This window comes from Rissa tridactyla, chromosome Z (assembly GCF_028500815.1).
Source record: "Rissa tridactyla isolate bRisTri1 chromosome Z, bRisTri1.patW.cur.20221130, whole genome shotgun sequence".
NCBI lineage: Eukaryota > Metazoa > Chordata > Aves > Charadriiformes > Laridae > Rissa > Rissa tridactyla.
This window is the reverse complement of record NC_071497.1, coordinates 19,585,081-19,602,610: the sequence shown is the minus strand read 5'-3', so window position 1 is coordinate 19,602,610 and position 17,530 is coordinate 19,585,081. Positions and strand designations below refer to the sequence as shown.

The window sequence follows — 17,530 nt, the reverse complement described above, 5'->3', positions numbered from 1 at the left end:
TACACATTACCCTTCCTGTACACAGGCATCATCACTTAAGCACAGATGCTACTGAATAATTTGGCAGTTAAGCCTTCTTACAATCCTCAAAGTTCGCCACTTGTGGCTCCTGCAAGATCTAATTGGAGAGGAATTCTCTTCATATACCTACCTGTCAAAGTTGATCTTAAAATAAAACAAGTGTAGTGGCTACTCTGTGTCATCAGCTTTATTTTGCAGAAGCTTCCCAACCTCTGCATTACAGGGTCACTACCATCCTCTTTTATTTCATGAATTTAGCATTTTATACACAGTAACAATTCCAGACATAAGAGTTTAAGGCTCAGAAATTAAGATTACCATATGAACAAGGGGATCATAAATGTCATCTGAAAATTAATGAACCTGGAATCAATTCTGATATAATCACACAGAGGGAAATCTGAACTAGGGTTCCAACATTCAAAGTAAATATTTTTTAACTACTGGGGCATTAGGCTTCCTATGTGTTTTCTAATAAAGCACCAGCTACTAGAGAGCACCTTTCACTACATTTAAACACCTCCCAGGAACAAAATACTCTCTCACCATTCCCTGCTCCTTGCTCATCTTGCCAACTTTCAAACAAGCCTATTCAGAAGAATTAGACATCTGGACCTTCTAGACCAACGTTGTGAATTTTTGGACGCAGCAAGTACATCAGTGATAAAAACAGAAATGCTGATCTAAACTCCCTTTCCTGGTTTAAGTGAGTAGGGCTAACTTGGACTTCAAGCACATGAATCAGCTGCGTGAGACTTAAGTTTAATTACTCCATATATAATCAGAGGCTAAGCAGACATCACAGTTACCACAGTTCAGCTGATGCTCAACATTTTAATTGCATCTCCAAAAGCTATGGCTTCCTGCCATGGCTAAGGTCCTTTTGAAAATACTACTCAGTGTCTTGATAGTGGTAGCTCCAGACTTTCTTGTCTTATTTGTCTGATACCTGCATATGTTTACCTTCAGAGGAGGATACATTTATTTACTCAGGTTTTTGTCTATGGAAAGTAGATGCTGGGAACCAATGGGACTGTGGACAGATCGAAACACGCCTGGAAAGACATCTGTCAGTATTTCAGGTTTCCCTGACTACTATTACTACAGAAACGTAACTTTTTCAAAACTGTGAACTTTAAACACTTTTATTTTTGATCATGCTCTGTTTGCTTCCTTTGTTGTAAATTTCACAGATTTTTCAACCTCTTTTTTTTAAACTACAACAGAATACAAATGTTTATTTCCTCCTTCTATGTAGAATTTTGTAATAAACAATTATAAAATTGCATCAGCCTCATGAAAAGAATGTTTTAGATAGTACACCAAACACACTGTCATAACTTAACCTAGCACAAATTTTAGCTTCACATCATACATAGGTATATAAACACACACAAATATATAAATACCTGAGTTATATCAGAAAATTTGAACTATTAGTGAATGTCATATAAGGCTCCTTTCTCAAAATAAAACAAACATTTCCACACCTAGAACATACAAAACTTTACCTGATCAGCTGTTGTGACATCAGAAATTACAGCATCAGGGGGTCTCTTGGGTGGATTCCCTGTTACCTAAAGCAAAAGTAGTAGTATTAATATTCCACTGCAAAAATCTTTTATCCATACCCATGCCAGAATATGTACGTATAAAAAGAAACACCATTTACAAAGTTGTTAAAGTTTCTCCTAGCCTTTCTACATTTACAGACAAATATAAAAAGTCTCTTATTAAGGTTGGCTTTACAAAGATAGCAATCCTGAGTCATCAGATTTGGCTAACAGTTACATGTTATAGCTGATCAGTTTGATTACATTTCTTACCAACTATCCAAAAAAGCTCAAGCAAGAATTATTCACTCAGAAAAAATAGTTGTCTGATAGAACATTATGAAGCTTTTAAAAGAATACTTTAAAAAGCACAATGGAGTACAAAATTATTTACTACTTCACTCATGGACTACATCACTTTTTTTTCTTTTGTTTTCACAATTACATGCTGCATATTAAGTCCCACGTTCCTGTAAAAAGCTGTTCCTTGTGCAAGCTACTGCTTCATTTTTCAGTTTTGAAGATACAAACTTCACCAACAGGCTGACAGAGAACATCCTAAATCATGATAAACACAAAGAACACCATAACCAATTCAAAACTATAAAAGTAGCTGAAATCTTTTTTCCTCTCTTCTTCTTCGGTTTTCAAAACAAACAAAAAAAGTATCCAAACAAACAGAAACTTGCATAACCTCTAAAATGAAAGGAACCAACTTCAGTCCCACCTGTAGTAATTCTGCTTTATCTTAGTTTGTGTGAGCTCTTTACCAAAGAAAAGATAAATCAAAAGAAACTGAGTGCTGTGTAGTTTCACATCTAAAACCATCAAAGCAAAGCCACCTCTTACGTGGAAGACTTGATAACATTACTCCTGCTTTTGTCACTTCAAAGAACCACAATGGACCCACACATTAATCAGCTTGATAACAAGGACACTACCTAACATGCTTTCAAAACAAGAATGGCTTGCCCATCTATTTCTAGATGGTTTAAAGAAACTCAGCCTGACATACCAAGCCATTAAGACATTAAAACTAGCCAACATATGAATAATTAAGGAAACCTCTCTGCCAGGAGGGCAAGAGAACCTCAACTCGAGAGGAGAGACATGACTTACACATGTTGCTCATCATAGACCCTAACTTGGAAATTTGTTCTTAGTTTGCGGATACAATAAATGTGTAAACTGACACATTATAAAATACATCTGATCAGCCCTTGGGATTTCTTTTTGGCACAGAGGGACGTAGAAGTCTTTTTAGTTGGGAAGGTTTGCAAAGACAAAGCAGGAAACTCATCCTTTGAAACTGGTCTCTTGCATGCAGAGGCCGCTGTTGAATTTGCTATCTCTGCGTTGGCTTAACTAGAGTACGTTTTGTTTTCTTCTATCACAAGAAAGACTGCTGCCTGAAACAGGTATTCTTTGTATTTTAAAATGTAAAATCATTTTTATAGCATTCTCATACTTCACAAAATAGAGTGAAAAAGTTGCATCTGCCTAAAGTGCAATTTTTAACTAAAAGGTGCCAAGGCACTACACTGGACTTACAGATGCCACCACTATAGACTAGCAACATTTCCTTTGCACTGATTTTTTTTTTTTTTTTTTTTTTTTACAGGCACTATTATAAATTCTGTTGACAGAAAAATTAAGGGTTCCATAAATGACCTTTATGCACTGTCTGCAATAATATTCTGTGAATTTTTTATACTATACAGAGGCTTTTCCAATTTCTCTTTGAAGCAGCAGGCATTTCAAGATTTTATCTGCAAAGCTACATATGTGAAAACTTTTATATAATTGATGTAGATTTAAATCAAAAAACTTGCAAGTTTACATCCAAAAAATCCCAAAGAACATTACCTGGAGTATTACAGATGTACAAAACCATTATAAATTTTCAAAAATAATGAACGTAAAATGGCCTCTATTCACTTGGACTGTTTATTACTGTAGTGCCTCAATGCTCTAGTTCCCAGTAACGTTCAGTCATAGCTGGCACTACCCTTTAACACCGTATTGAAGGAAAAAATAGTTATGTCAGGTACCTGAATAGCTACTTCAAGCATTTGGAAATACACACTATGTGTTCACATGATATTGTTTGTCATTTGCTAATTCCCTCACAAAACGCAGGAGTTCCACTCCGCTGGAAGTGAGAAACTAGAATGCTACTTTTCACTTTTCCTCTTCATGCTTTCCAAACCTCTTTCACACAGACACAGATTTATAAAGAGCTACACCTAGAGATCTCTTCTAGAAATTGCAAGTTCACACCTAACACTACATATTTGAGTATTTCTCAGCTTTTTACTAAGCTAGTCTTTTTACTAGAGCAACATCCTGCAATATTACCTGTTAGCATAAATTTAACACATGAAAAACAAGTTACTAAACTAAACATGAACACTCTGTATACATACACATGAAATTATCACTAGGTATCAATTTATTTTAAAATATAAAAAGCCCTCCCACCCCATTAAACAGAAGCAAAGACAATATGAGGTGGAGCAGCAGAACACACTGTAATGCTAAACTGATGACACATAGATCATGTATTCCCAATTGGAGACGTAAGCAGTGAGGCAGAAATTGAAATGCAATCATGAGAGCAGAGCTGAGACAACTTTAAATCAGGACTCTGTTATGAGTCTAGTTGGTACAATCCAACAGTTCTGTAGCAGGCCCCTAGACAAAGTATGTAAAATCTCAACTTCTTTGTCACTCTTGCTGCCAATACCCAAACAAGAGCAGCCAAAAAATCCACTTTTAAAGCTACATATTAGAGAGGTAAAGCTCCCCAAATCTACTTGAGAAAGCCAATACTTACAAATAAAAGCCAATTCTCTCTTCTTGTTCTCATCTAAGAGGTCTGTAAATTTTTTTCAGATCAAAAGTAGATGAAGAAAATAAAACCTTTCCCAAGCTAGGTTTTAACAAGAAATGATAAAACTTTCCTCTTCTGTTCATTTATGGAGAGCATGACTGGGAGTAACTAAATACAGAAAATCAAAAACAAGTAAAGTTTCTTCTGTTTGCAAAGCTTACATTTGGGTTTCATAAAACCAAGAGTCAATAAGACTTTTGCCAAATTGGACAGCTGAACTGAAAGCATCTTCCATCTGACCTACAGAAGCAGAATTTTAAGGAGTTTAGCAAGCCTGATGTACAACATGTAGCAGATTTTACCACTTCTGTGGAATTAATTGGGTCAAATTGGGCGAGACTACAGCCTGCTACACTGTTGACTTCAAAAGACCCTCTTCTAAAAGATCTAATACAAATCCTCTAGAGGAGCATTCTCTCCACACCATCATGAATTTTATATAAATTTTTTTATCAATTTTATATCAATTTTATCTTAACTTCAGACATCATTTTCTAATTCCAAGTGCACAGAATTTAAATTCTAAACATTTTCCAGAGAATCTCCTATTCTCTTTTCCATCAGGATATTCCACATCCATAATTTTAAATACCTGAATGTAAGAATACCTTGTCAGTTGCATGTTTAGCAATTCACTTTTCTCCCTAATTGTCAAAACAAAACCACTGGTTTCCCAGGCCCTGAACAGTGCCTTTTCACTCACGCTCTTCAATGAGGAGAACTATTTAAATTCCATTTGAGTTTGTACCACCACACTGCTCAAATGCTAGTTTATCCTTCCTAGTTGATATAGCAAATATTTTTCTTGCGGTGCTGACAGGAGCTTTTAAGGGTTTCTTTAAAATATAAATATGCGTGAATTTACCTTGGCTTTTTCTGATGTTCGTTTTCCCCCAAATCCTCCAGCTCCAACAAAAAACAGAGAGAACTGATTATAACACACTAGGTCCTTTCCACAGTAGGTATTCACTGAAAGACAACAAAACAGGAAGGTCATATATTGTCTTTGATCACCTTTTTCATATAGCTAGTATGTGTTCTTACAACAGAAAATTTCAGCCTCAAACATGACAAAGCTCATTTTAACAACTGAAGGGACAATAGCCAAACTTTCACGTTGCACTATTGCAAGTCACTTCCTGACTATTGAAGACTAATGATCGGTTTCAAATAAAATTATCATTATCTACACAAAAGCATTAAGAAATAAGCTATCGAAACGCTGATGGCATTCAAGGTGCTAAAAATATTTGACAGCAGAGTGATGAAATTAGTATTTATTTCAGCATCTCACACTGCATTAGCAATTTATTTAAATATGATAGAATTGTGCCATAAAATATGATGTATTAGAGGCTATTAATAATCCCTAGTGTGTAAAGCATACTAGCAACTCATACAAAAAGTGGTACTAATACCTTGCATGAAAAGAGCTCCAGAGCAAGCTTTAGTTTAAGGTCATCTGTTCCTTCTTTTGAAGAAGTTAAACTTCTTACACTGAATTGAGATTCAGGTTCCTATTTCCAGTTCATGCCTATTCTACTCCCTCACACCTTAGACTGAAATTTACAGTATTAGTAATAATGTTCATTTCCAGTTCTGGAAGAAATTTAAAACCACTAAGACTTTGCTCACAAAAAGAACTTTAATGTGTTACAGAAACAGACAGGCTTAATGTCAGCCCAGTATAGAAAGAAAACACAGCTAAAAGGAAAAAAGTGACAGCAAAGACCTTTTTACAATTTTATCTCTATACTGAAGGAATAAAAGCTCAAGAGTTTAGAAATTCACTGCCTATTAACCTACTCTTTCAGTCTAATTTCCTAAGGGACTCTGGTATATCCACAACTAAAGATACCAAAATTCTGAAAATGACAACTTATCAACTTCCAGAGACATTCTGATCCTTTAACTTGGATACAAGAGGAAGGAAATGGGGGTTTGTTGTGTTTTGTTTAGAAAAGAATAATGTAGACATAAAAAAAGAACTCGGGACATATTGTTAAAGATGGTTGTTTTGCCGATGAATCTACACAATATACACACATGACTAACCTTTGCAAAGCCACCCTACAAAACACAGGCACACATGCGCACACACACCCCCTTGCTGAAGGGTGGCAGAATCTAAAATGGCTCCCTTTTGATAGAACCAGCTATTATCATTGAAGAACTTTGTTCATTTTGCATAGTGCACTATTGCACCTACACAGGAAAAAAAAACAACAAACCTTCTCTGAAATAATTTTCCAAATACACTGGTATTACTTCAGTACATTAACTGCCCAAGAACAATTACAACATACATTTACACAGCTATTGCTAATTAGCTCATTTCTCATCTCTCATTGAGCTTTAATAAGCTAACAGCTTTTACTGTAGAACGGCTGGCGGTTACTGGTACAGCTAGTTAAAAACTGAGCCTGTCAAATTTTACTGCATCCCCTCCAAAAATTACAAACCTTCTTACCATCTATAAGCAAGACTGCTCCTGATCCTTTGTCAAGAACATCAGCAATGGTTGAAACTGAAGTTAACTCTCCTGTAAGAAAAGAACACCACATACATGTTGTAAGGTTTTGCTTCAGGAATGAAGTCCACAGATCACGCTTTATGCTTCCTTACTAGCAATAGTAACAACACTCACAATAATGAAAGTAATAGTCATAGTAATCACAATCATCGTGATTAGAATAAAAGTGTCTGGGAATCTTTGCAAACCTTGGTTTGCAGATGGCAGGGATTTATTTCTTTATTTAAATTTGGGGTGTGTGTGTGAATAGAATCTTGCTATAGTTTATGTATTCAGAGCTAAAGATAAATCACATTTCAGACTCAAACACATCTCTAACTTGAAAGATAGCTCCAGTCACTTAAGGATTGTCCACAAATTTCAAGAGGGCTGAGATAACTACAGTTCTAAAGAAGAGAAGTTCAGCTCAGAGCTTGGGCCTGTGGGTTTATGAAGTTTGTCTCTAAAGAGGTTATTGCTCTAGAGAGATATGTAACCATGTATGTTTACATAATCAGCCTATGGAATGGAAAAATAAAAAGCTTTATGAAGTCCTGGCAAGCCATTATTGATTATCAGACTTCTTTGAAGTTGGTATAACTTTCAAACATCTCCTTTTTGTTTCAAAAAGAAATTATGCCATTTTTCTGTGGCTTGTAAGGTACTTAGTTTTCCTTCTCCACTCCAGAAAAGTTTTTTACTACTAATGAAGAAAACCAGGCACATGCATGCATATCATGAATGAGTCTAACGAGCACCTCTCAAGTGTTGTAATCTAGGAAAACACAGCCATCTGCAAAAACAGCTTGCTACTGCAGTAACTACTATCTTGAGAGTTTTGAGAGGAAGAAAAGTAATTGTTTTTTAGCGTCCTCATGGAGATGTCCATTCCTCCTTCACATACATAATTTAAATCTTATCCTCTTACAAGCAGACAGATGCAACCAATCTTGAAGTTTTAGGTAAACATCCCCAAAGTTCTATGATAAAACCTTAGAGAAAGAATTAAAAGTTCTGCTAGTCAGTATCAAATTATATGAGTAATACACCAGCATGTAGTGTATTTGCTTATTATATCAAATCATAGAATCATAGAATGTGCTGGGTTGGAAGGGACCTTTAAAGGTCATCTCGTCCAACCCCCCTGCAGTCAGCAGGGACATCTTCAACTAGACCAGGTTGCTCAGAGCCACATCAAGCCTGGCCTTGAATGTCTCCAGGGATGGGGCCTCCACCACCTCTCTGGGCAACCTGTGCCAGTGTCTCACCACCCTCAGTGTAAAGAACTTCTTCCTAATGTCTAATCTAAACCTATCCTGCTCTAGTTTAAAACCATTGCCCCTCGTCCTATTTAGGCATAAGTTTAGGCATAAGTTTATTAAGTATACTATAGAAAAGCAACACCTGATCCCAAGAACACAGAGGTTCAGAATTCCTTCAATAACGTAACAGGTTATGTCTCTTCTCCCCGACTCCTTGTGAAAAGAATATGCAAAAAATCCAGTTGGAAACAGAGCTTCCTTATTTCCATTTATAATATGGCTACAGGAACTGTTGTCATACTGAAAAGCAAATCAGCAGCACAAATGGACTGACCTGAAGTTGGAAGTGGCTTATATAGTTCCAGGTATTGCTCCCCATGTAGCATCTATGTAAAGAAAGGCAGCACTGTAACAACAATCAATATATTCTATTGCTTCCCCCACCACAGTTGCAAGGAAATATACAATTATTTTAGAAAGTGTTTAGAACAAACAAAGAAACCCTGCAAGTTTTTTTTATTTTGTTTTTCCAATTTCATCCCCAATAGAAAGTATTTTCAAAGGAAGTTTTAAATTTTTCTGGTTTAATAAAAGCACAGTGACCACAAATTAAAATTGAACAAAAAACCTGATCATTCATACCATCTTAGGTGTGAATTTCTTAGGATGTAAGAATACAAATCATTGAATTTCCCTTTTCTAGAATAAAAGGAACTTACTAATATTACAAACTTACTAATTAAAGTCACCTTCTATTTATATAAAGCACAAACAAAAATAGATACTTAACCCTTACATACCTTTGCGAGATCAATATTTAGTCCTGGAATAGAAGGAACACCATCAAACATCGAAGTCTGAGCAGGAATTACTCCAAAGCTAGGTAAACAGCAGAACTCTTCACTTCCTTCAAAGAGAAATTTTAGGTGATCTGGATCCTTAGTTGACATTCCCACACCAAGGGCATATAGAATAGGCTCTAAGTGAGTATATTTATACACGTTGGTAGCCAATTCCCGGCCAACAATGCTTGCCTGGAAATTAAAAGTCCGTATAAAATAAAGCTTTATAATAATTAATACTGCATTTGTATTCTTTCTATAATTCTCATACCAAACGAAATTCACATTTGAGCATTCTCTTTATAGCCACATGTAAACATGAAGTAGGAGTAAATAAATATACCATAAAATATTAATGTACGTTTTGCAGTACAAGCAACCCTAATGTAATGCATCATATTTTGCTGCAAGCATTTTACTTCAAGAATAAGTAGTCTAACTTATTGCTCTGCTCCCAGCAATGCACAAGGATTTTTTTAAAACAAACTACAAATGAAAGAAAGTAACACTGTAATAAGATTGAAATGAGGAAAAATTATCTATCCATAGAGAAGCAGACAGAGCAAAGCCACATTTGCCCAACAAGACTTATCCCCTGCCCCTTTTCTGAACGATACCCTAACTAAAGAGGCTTACAGAATTTACAAGCATTTACATTCTGTGTTATTCAGTCTATTTAGCCTTAAGTTTTCCCATCATCAATAAGAAAAATAAAAAGTGGAGTCTGGAGAGGTTTCTTACTCTGCTGCCTCCTTCACAGTTTAAAACCCACCTTAGTTTTTGCACACAGCAAGCCAGAGTAGAAGCTAATCGGCAACATAAGTGTCTCTGCTCAAGGTCTTCACCTAACTTTGACTGCATCTGGTAGACTGAGGTACTTACCGTGTCAACAGATGAAGAGAGCACTGATCCAGAGCTTGTTGAATTCATAGAAACATTGCCTTGAGACTCTATCTGACTTAGAGCATCATTCAATACGCTTATGGACTCTAGAAAAAGACATTGAAAAAAATTACTTATAAATAGCCATAAAAGAGACACTGCGGTTAGATATGCAACAAACATGCCAGCAAATGAGATATACCCTGGTACTTCTCAATTAATTTTTAAATAAAATAAATATAGATCTGCAAATTGAGCATAGTGCTGCATTTTAAGTGCAGTGATCTCTACACCAGTTCCATCAGTTCTGCACCCAGCAGTCAACCATGACACGTATCTAATTCAAGTACCTGAAACACAACTGGTGCTATAAGTCACTATTCAAGCCAAGAGGAACATGTCAGCAAATACTTTGGTTTAGTCCTTGAACTAGTGTTAAGGAGAAGATAATCAGCATTACGTGTCAACTGTCTCAGAAGTAAATATCTGAAAATTAGTATTGCTTTTCTTATCTTGAAGATTATTTGCAATACAAGTAACAGGTCTCATCTCCTGGTAGTTGCCTTCTTTCCCAAGACACATAAATAAATAAGTCTGAGGCTTGAACAATACCAAGATTACAAATGAGATGATGCGTGGCTGAGATATAGAACCCAGCTACAGTAAAGGCAGGCCATCAAGGACAGGTTGCTCCTTGAAGATCAATATGGCTAAAATCAATATTATACATTAGAAAGAATCAAACAAGAAGTGGTGAGAATCATGCACAGCAAAAGTGTTTAAATCAGAGGAGCCCAAAATCATTATTTAACTACCTTTACCTTGGAGCTGCTCCCCTCCACTTCAAAACCCCTTTACCCATACTGACTTGCACTGTTGCTTGGACTAACACTGTGTTGCTCTATTGGCACAGCACTCCTCTCAATATCCTGCAAGTTTGCTGCATACCCTCTTACAGAATTTTGATTTCCTAAACTATTTCTTGCTTCCCAGTCTCACTGCCAGTACCATCATAATGTTTTATTTGTGGCCTGAATCTCATGAAGAAAAAGGAACATCTATGAAACAAACATATGTTGTCACATCTTCTACTAATGAAAAGCTTTATCTTTGGGTATGACTGCTGTCATAACATGACATGAGGTTATGACATTTATATAACGTGAAAGTGTGCAAAACAAGAGATTTGTAATTTATAAGAACCCTTTAAAAGATAGTCACTTTTATCCCTTTTTTTATTCATGAAATGAATGAAGGAAAAGCAATACTGAGCTGCTGGGAGAAATAACAGGCTGTTTCTACCTTTCTTGCATGAACCAAAGGCAGGCTTTCACATTGCTTTAAGATCTTCAAGGCAAAATACAGCTTTGACCTCCAAGTAAACCTAAACGTTTCCTCAACTTTTCATGTCCACAACCCATTTCCGTGCAGGAACATAACTACCATTCTTAATGGTGAAATCTGAAAAGATTACCAATGTGTATTCTACATGCAATGACATCATTAAGACAAACAGTATAAAGGCAACCTGTAATTTAATAATGGTGAAGAATACTACAATCTCCTTCTCAAGGAACTTTCTACCAAAATATATGATATGACTGGACTCTCAAAGCAATGCGCTGGTGGTGAGTGTCTGACTGAACACTAAGGAGATCATGGAATCAAAGAATGGTTTGAGTTGGAAGGGTCCTTTAAAGGTCATCTACTCCAATCCCCCTGCAATGAGCAGGCACATCTTCAACTAGATCAGGTTGCTCAAAGCCCTGTCCAACCTGACCTTGAATGTTTGCAAGGATGGCACATCTAGCACGTCTCTGGGCAACCTGTTCCAGTGTTTCACCACCATCATTGTAAAAATTTATTCCTTGTATCTAGTCTGAAGCTACCCTCTTTCAGTTTGAAACCATTACCCCTTGTCCTGTTGCAACAGGCCCTACTAAAAAGTTTCTCCCCATCTTTCTTGTAGGCCCCCTTTAAATATTGAAAGGCCACAAAAAGGTCTCCATGGAGCCTTCTCTTCTCTAGGCTGAACAACCCCAACTCTCTCAGCCTGTCCTTATAGGAGAGGCGCTCCAGACTACTTTCGTGGCCCTCCTCTGGAGCTGCTCCAACAGGTCCATATCTTTTTTATATTGAGGACTCCAGAGCTAGACACAGTACTCCAGCGGGGGTCTCACCAGAGCAGAGCAGAGGGGTAGAATCACTTGCCTTGACCTGCTGGCCATGGTTCTTCTGATGCGGCCCAGGATATGGTTGGCTTTCTGGGCTGTGAGCACACATTACAAGCTCAAGTCTAGTATCCCCACCACTATCCCCAAGTCCATCTCCACAGGATGCTGCTCTCAATCCCTTCATCCCCCAGCCTGTACTGATACCAGGGGCTGCCCTGACCCAGGTGCAGGACCTTGCACTTGGCCTTGCTGAACCTCATGAGCTTGTCCAGATCCCTCTGAATGGCATCCCATCCCTCAGGCGTGTCAACTGCACCACTCAGCTTGGTGTTGTCTGCAAACTTGCTGAGGGTGCACTCGATCCTACTGTCTACATCATTCATGAAGATATTACACAGTACTGATACCAATAGAGAGCTCATGTGGATATTGAGCACTACCCTCTGGACGTAACCATCCAACCAATTCCTCATGCACCAAACTGACCACCCATCAAATCCCTATCTCCCCAGTTTAGTGAGAAGGATGTTGCAGGGGACCATGTCAAAGGCCTTACAGCAGTCCAGACAGACGACACTGATAGCTCTTCCCTTGCCCACTGATGTTGTAGCTCCATCACAGAAGGCCACCAGACTGGTCAGGCAGGATTTGCCCTTGGTGAAGCCATGCTGGCTGTCACAAATCACCTCCCTGTCCTCCATGTTCCTTGGCATAGCTTCTAGAAGGATCTGTTCCATGATCTTCCCAGGCACAGAGGTGAGGCTGACAGAAATAGCTCAAAGGGTATAATTTTGGCAAGAATAACTTTTCTCACTTGATAACCTGTTCCATTGTCTCACAACCCTCAGAAAAAATAGTTTCTTCCTAATATCTAATCTAAATCTACCGTCTTTCAGTTTAAACCATTACCTCTCATCCTATCACTACACTCCATGATAAAGAGTCCCTCCCCCTCTTTTCTGTAGGTCCCCTTTAGGTATGGAAGGCAGCTAAGCAAACCTTGTAGGAAACCTTTTCACTAATATAATTATTTTTAATATTGGTTGGGGGTTATTTTTTTTTCAGTTAATACACTGTCAGTGAATTCTAAAAACCTTCAATGTCTACTACTCCAGGATGGTCTGCTATTATAGAGCAAATGATTAGCAGACAGCTGAGAAAGATTAACCTGAAGAGCAAAGGTTGAAAATAGTCATGGCAAAGCCCATCTCTTTCCAAAAATTTCCTCTCACTTTCCAATTAGAGAACATTGCATGTGAAACATACCCCTTAACTATGGAGGAAACAGCGCCAGAGTTTAAATCCTTTTTAAGCACATATGAAGAAAGCTAAAATTGAAGCTGGAACAGTTTTCTTCTTATGCAAATTTTTTCTTTGTATACACACAAAGTATAAATACATATACAGACCTTCCCTGCGTTTTATATTAATATGCTCTGTACCAGAGACAAGCTTTTGAAATGTGCCAGAAGTCAGCCAGTGAGAAGACTCAAGTTGTTTTCTGTACCTAGACAGCTTCTAAGAAATTAAAAATGCATTTGAATTTAACAGCAGATTACAGACCTCTACAATACCAGATTTAGCAGAAACTGGCTTGTATCTTCACAACCAAGGAGGAAATCGAGACAGAGAAAGAGGGAGGGATTGCCTCATATGGGTGACTGTCCTGGTTCCGGTGGGGATAGGGTTAACTTTTCCTGGTATTCCATGCCATGTGAGCCACGCCCACCCTGAGCTGCCGGGGGAGGGGGCAGGAAGTTGCTGCTTAAAAGCCGGCTGGGGCGGCCCGGGTCCGGCCGGCGAGTGGTGGGTTCCGTAATCGCGTTTGTATATTCCCCTATCCGTGTTGTTGTTGTTGTTGTTGTTTGCCTGTTCCCTTTGCTGTTCTGTTAAACTGCCTTTGTCTCAACCCAAGAGTCTTGCCTTTTCTTACGATTCTTCCTGTGTTTGGAAGGCACGAGCGAGCGGCACGTGGTTCTTTGTTGCCGTCTGAGGCTAAACCACGACAGTCCTTTTTGGCGCCCAATGTGGGGCTCGAAGGGTTGAGATAACGACAGAATCCAACTAGAACGTGGAAAAAACGGTTTTGGTTTTTTTTTTGTATGCATTTATTTTATTAGGTAAGTAGTCACTGGTCATCATGTTGCTTGGTTTGTTCTCATGGCTGTGTTACATAAATTCCTATATGGCTTATGTACTCCCTGCGATGCTGTTTACCATGTCTGGAAAAGGGATGAGGATTATCATTCTGCTGTCCTGTGCAATATCTGTTTATGATATGATAACATCACTGTTCAGACGGCTATTTTGGGGTGTTTATGTGGTTTTGCTGTCCTGTCCGTACATTGGACACCGTCTCTCAGAATTTGTTAATAATTTCCCCAGCCCTTTTGCCTCCCTTTTCTCCTTCGGGTCAGGTATGACAGCTTTTGAGAATTTTGAATATCCTTGGGATACTCAAACTAGCGTGTTCCTAGTGCTATGTCTCCTGAATACGTTCCAGGTCTTGTTTAGGGTTAAGCGACTATTTAAGACTACCACCCGGAGATCTGCTCCGAGGCTGGATAGTCAGGGGTGGCATGGCATGTGGGAGAGCATGGGCAGGTACCTAGAGAACTACTCACCTCCAATGGTCTGGGACTTCACCCCTGAACAATTACAGGACCCTGATAAAGTGGTAGAATATTTGAAGGGAAAATGCTGTGGCTATTCTAGAGAGGCACAACTCACCGCGCTGTGCTGGGCCCTGGCCAGTATCTACCAGGCACTGCTCAGAATTATGCAGCACCCTCAAGGGGAAGAGATGGAAACCAGACCTGCAGCCCCTGCGGCTGCTGCAGCCCCTGCGACGGACACCGCGGCGGCCCCTGCGGCTGCTGCAGCCCCTGCGGCGGCCCCTGCGGCTGCTGCAATCCTTGCGACAGACACTGCGGCTACTGCAACCCCCATAGCAGCCACTGCCACTGAACCAGGGAACCAACCCATGCCAGTATCAGTTGCCCCCATACAGAAGAAGAAGTACACAAAGAAATCAGTTCGCTTAGTAAGAGATGATGATGAACCAGGGCCATCACGAGAGCAGGAGGAAGAGGCAGAACCAGAGATAATTACTCGATCCCTATCCTTGAGTGAGCTGCGGGATATGCGAAAAGATTTTAGCCGACTTTCAGGCGAGCACATTGTCACCTGGCTGCTCCGGTGCTGGGATAATGGGGCCAGTAGCCTGGAATTAGAGGGTAGGGAGGCCAGGCAGCTGGGATCCCTGTCTAGGGAAGGCGGCATTGACAAGGCGATCGGGAAAAAGACCCAAGCCCTCAGCCTCTGGAAACGACTCCTGTTAGGCGTGAGGGAGAGGTACCCCTTCAGCGAGGATGTTGTATGTCAGCCAAGCAAGTGGACTACCATGGAAAGAGGTATCCAGTACCTGAGAGAATTAGCCGTGCGGGAGATGATTTATTATGACTTGGACAATGCAGACTTACCCACAGACCCTGATGAGGTGCGATGCACAAGGCCCATGTGGCGGAAGTTTGTACGGAGCGCACCATCGTCATATGCCAACTCCCTGGCAGTAATGGAATGGAAAGGTGAAGAGGGACCAACGGTGGATGAGGTAGCTGGCCGGCTCCGGCAATATGAAGAAAGTCTCTCTTCCCCCCTTGTCTCAGCTGTGGAGAAACTGTCGCGGAAGGTCCAGCAACTTGAAAAGAATATGTCCTACTCCCCACCTGCACGGGCCAGCATCTCAGCTATTAGAAGCAGGCATTTCCCCACTCAAGAGAGAGAGTACAGAGGGTACACACCACGAGGCACCCTGTGGTTCTACCTGCGGGACCACGGAGAGGACATGAGGAAGTGGGACGGACAACCTACTTCGATCCTGCGGACACGGGTACAGGAGTTGCAAGGAAGGACAACCACAAAAGGGGATCCCTCCAGGAAAAGTGCCGCCCCAGTTTCCAGTGGGCCGTTCCCCAGACAAAGCAGAAGGCCTGATCTTGCTTCTGATCCTCTTGAAGGAACTTCCAAGTCATTTATGCAAGAAGTGAGTAATGGATACTATGACCAGTATTAGGGGGGCCCTGCCTCCGGCCAGGTGGAGGAAAGGGACAACCGGGTTTATTGGACGGTGTGGATTCGATGGCCTGGCACATCAGACCCACAGGAGTATAAGGCTCTAGTGGACACGGGTGCGCAGTGTACTTTAATACCATCAAGCTATAGAGGGGCAGAACACATTTGTATTTCTGGGGTGACAGGGGGATCCCAAGAGTTGACTGTACTGGAGGCAGAAGTGAGCCTAACTGGGAATGAGTGGCAAAAGCATCCCATTGTGACTGGCCCAGAGGCTCCATGCATCCTTGGTATAGATTACCTCAGGAGAGGGTATTTTAAGGACCCAAAAGGGTACCGCTGGGCCTTTGGCATAGCTGCTTTGGAGACAGAGGAAGTTAAACAGTTGTCTGCCTTGCCTGGTCTCTCGGAGGATTCTTCTGTTGTGGGGTTGTTGAGGGTCAAAGAACAACAGGTGCCGATTGCTACCACAACGGTGCATCGGCGGCAGTATCGCACTAACTGAGACTCGCTGATTCGTCAACTAGAGGTTCAAGGAGTGATCAGCAAGACTCGCTCACCCTTTAACAGTCCCATATGGCCGGTGCGAAAATCTAATGGAGAGTGGAGGCTAACTGTAGACTATCGTGGTCTGAATGAAGTCACGCCACCGCTGAGTGCTGCTGTGCCGGACATGCTAGAACTCCAGTACGAACTGGAGTCCAAGGCAGCCAAGTGGTATGCCACGATTGATATAGCGAATGCATTCTTCTCAATCCCTTTGGCAGCAGAGTGCAGGCCACAGTTTGCTTTCACTTGGAGGGGCATCCAATACACCTGGAATCGACTGCCCCAGGGGTGGAAACACAGCCCCACCCATTTGCCATGGACTGATCCAGACTGCACTGGAACAGGGTGAAGCTCCAGAACATCTGCAGTACATTGATGACATCATTGTATGGGGAAACACAGCAGAAGAAGTTTTTGAGAAAGGGAGTAAAATAGTCCAAATCCTTCTGAACGCTGGTTTTGCTATAAAGCAAAGTAAGGTCAAGGGACCTGCGCAGGAGATCCAGTTTTTAGGAATAAAATGGCAAGATGGACGCCGTCAGATTCCAATGGATGTGATCAACAAAATAGCAGCTATGTCTCCACCAACTAGTAAAAAGGAAACACAGGCTTTCTTAGGTATTGTGGGTTTTTGGAGAATGCATATCCCAGATTACAGTCAAATTGTAAGCCCTCTGTATCAAGTAACCCGGAAGAAGAATGATTTTAAATGGGGTCCTGAGCAACGACAAGCTTTTGAACAAATCAAACAGGAAATAGTCCATGCAG

At 40.2% G+C, this 17,530-nt stretch overlaps 1 protein-coding gene across 2 annotated transcripts in view; it reads right to left on the bottom strand.

Annotated features, from left to right (window-relative positions):
- The window catches only part of HSD17B4 (hydroxysteroid 17-beta dehydrogenase 4), a 72,074-nt gene that overhangs the window by 30,309 nt on the left and 24,235 nt on the right, over nucleotides 1–17,530 (bottom strand). For both annotated transcript variants that reach the window (XM_054184918.1, XM_054184919.1), the window contains exons 12-17: nucleotides 9,966–10,072; nucleotides 9,042–9,275; nucleotides 8,576–8,627; nucleotides 6,938–7,009; nucleotides 5,333–5,436; nucleotides 1,533–1,598 (exon numbers count right to left, since the gene is read on the bottom strand). In XM_054184918.1, the coding sequence (XP_054040893.1) occupies nucleotides 1,533–1,598; nucleotides 5,333–5,436; nucleotides 6,938–7,009; nucleotides 8,576–8,627; nucleotides 9,042–9,275; nucleotides 9,966–10,072 (635 nt within the window). The remainder of the gene's footprint in view (nucleotides 1–1,532; nucleotides 1,599–5,332; nucleotides 5,437–6,937; nucleotides 7,010–8,575; nucleotides 8,628–9,041; nucleotides 9,276–9,965; nucleotides 10,073–17,530) is intronic.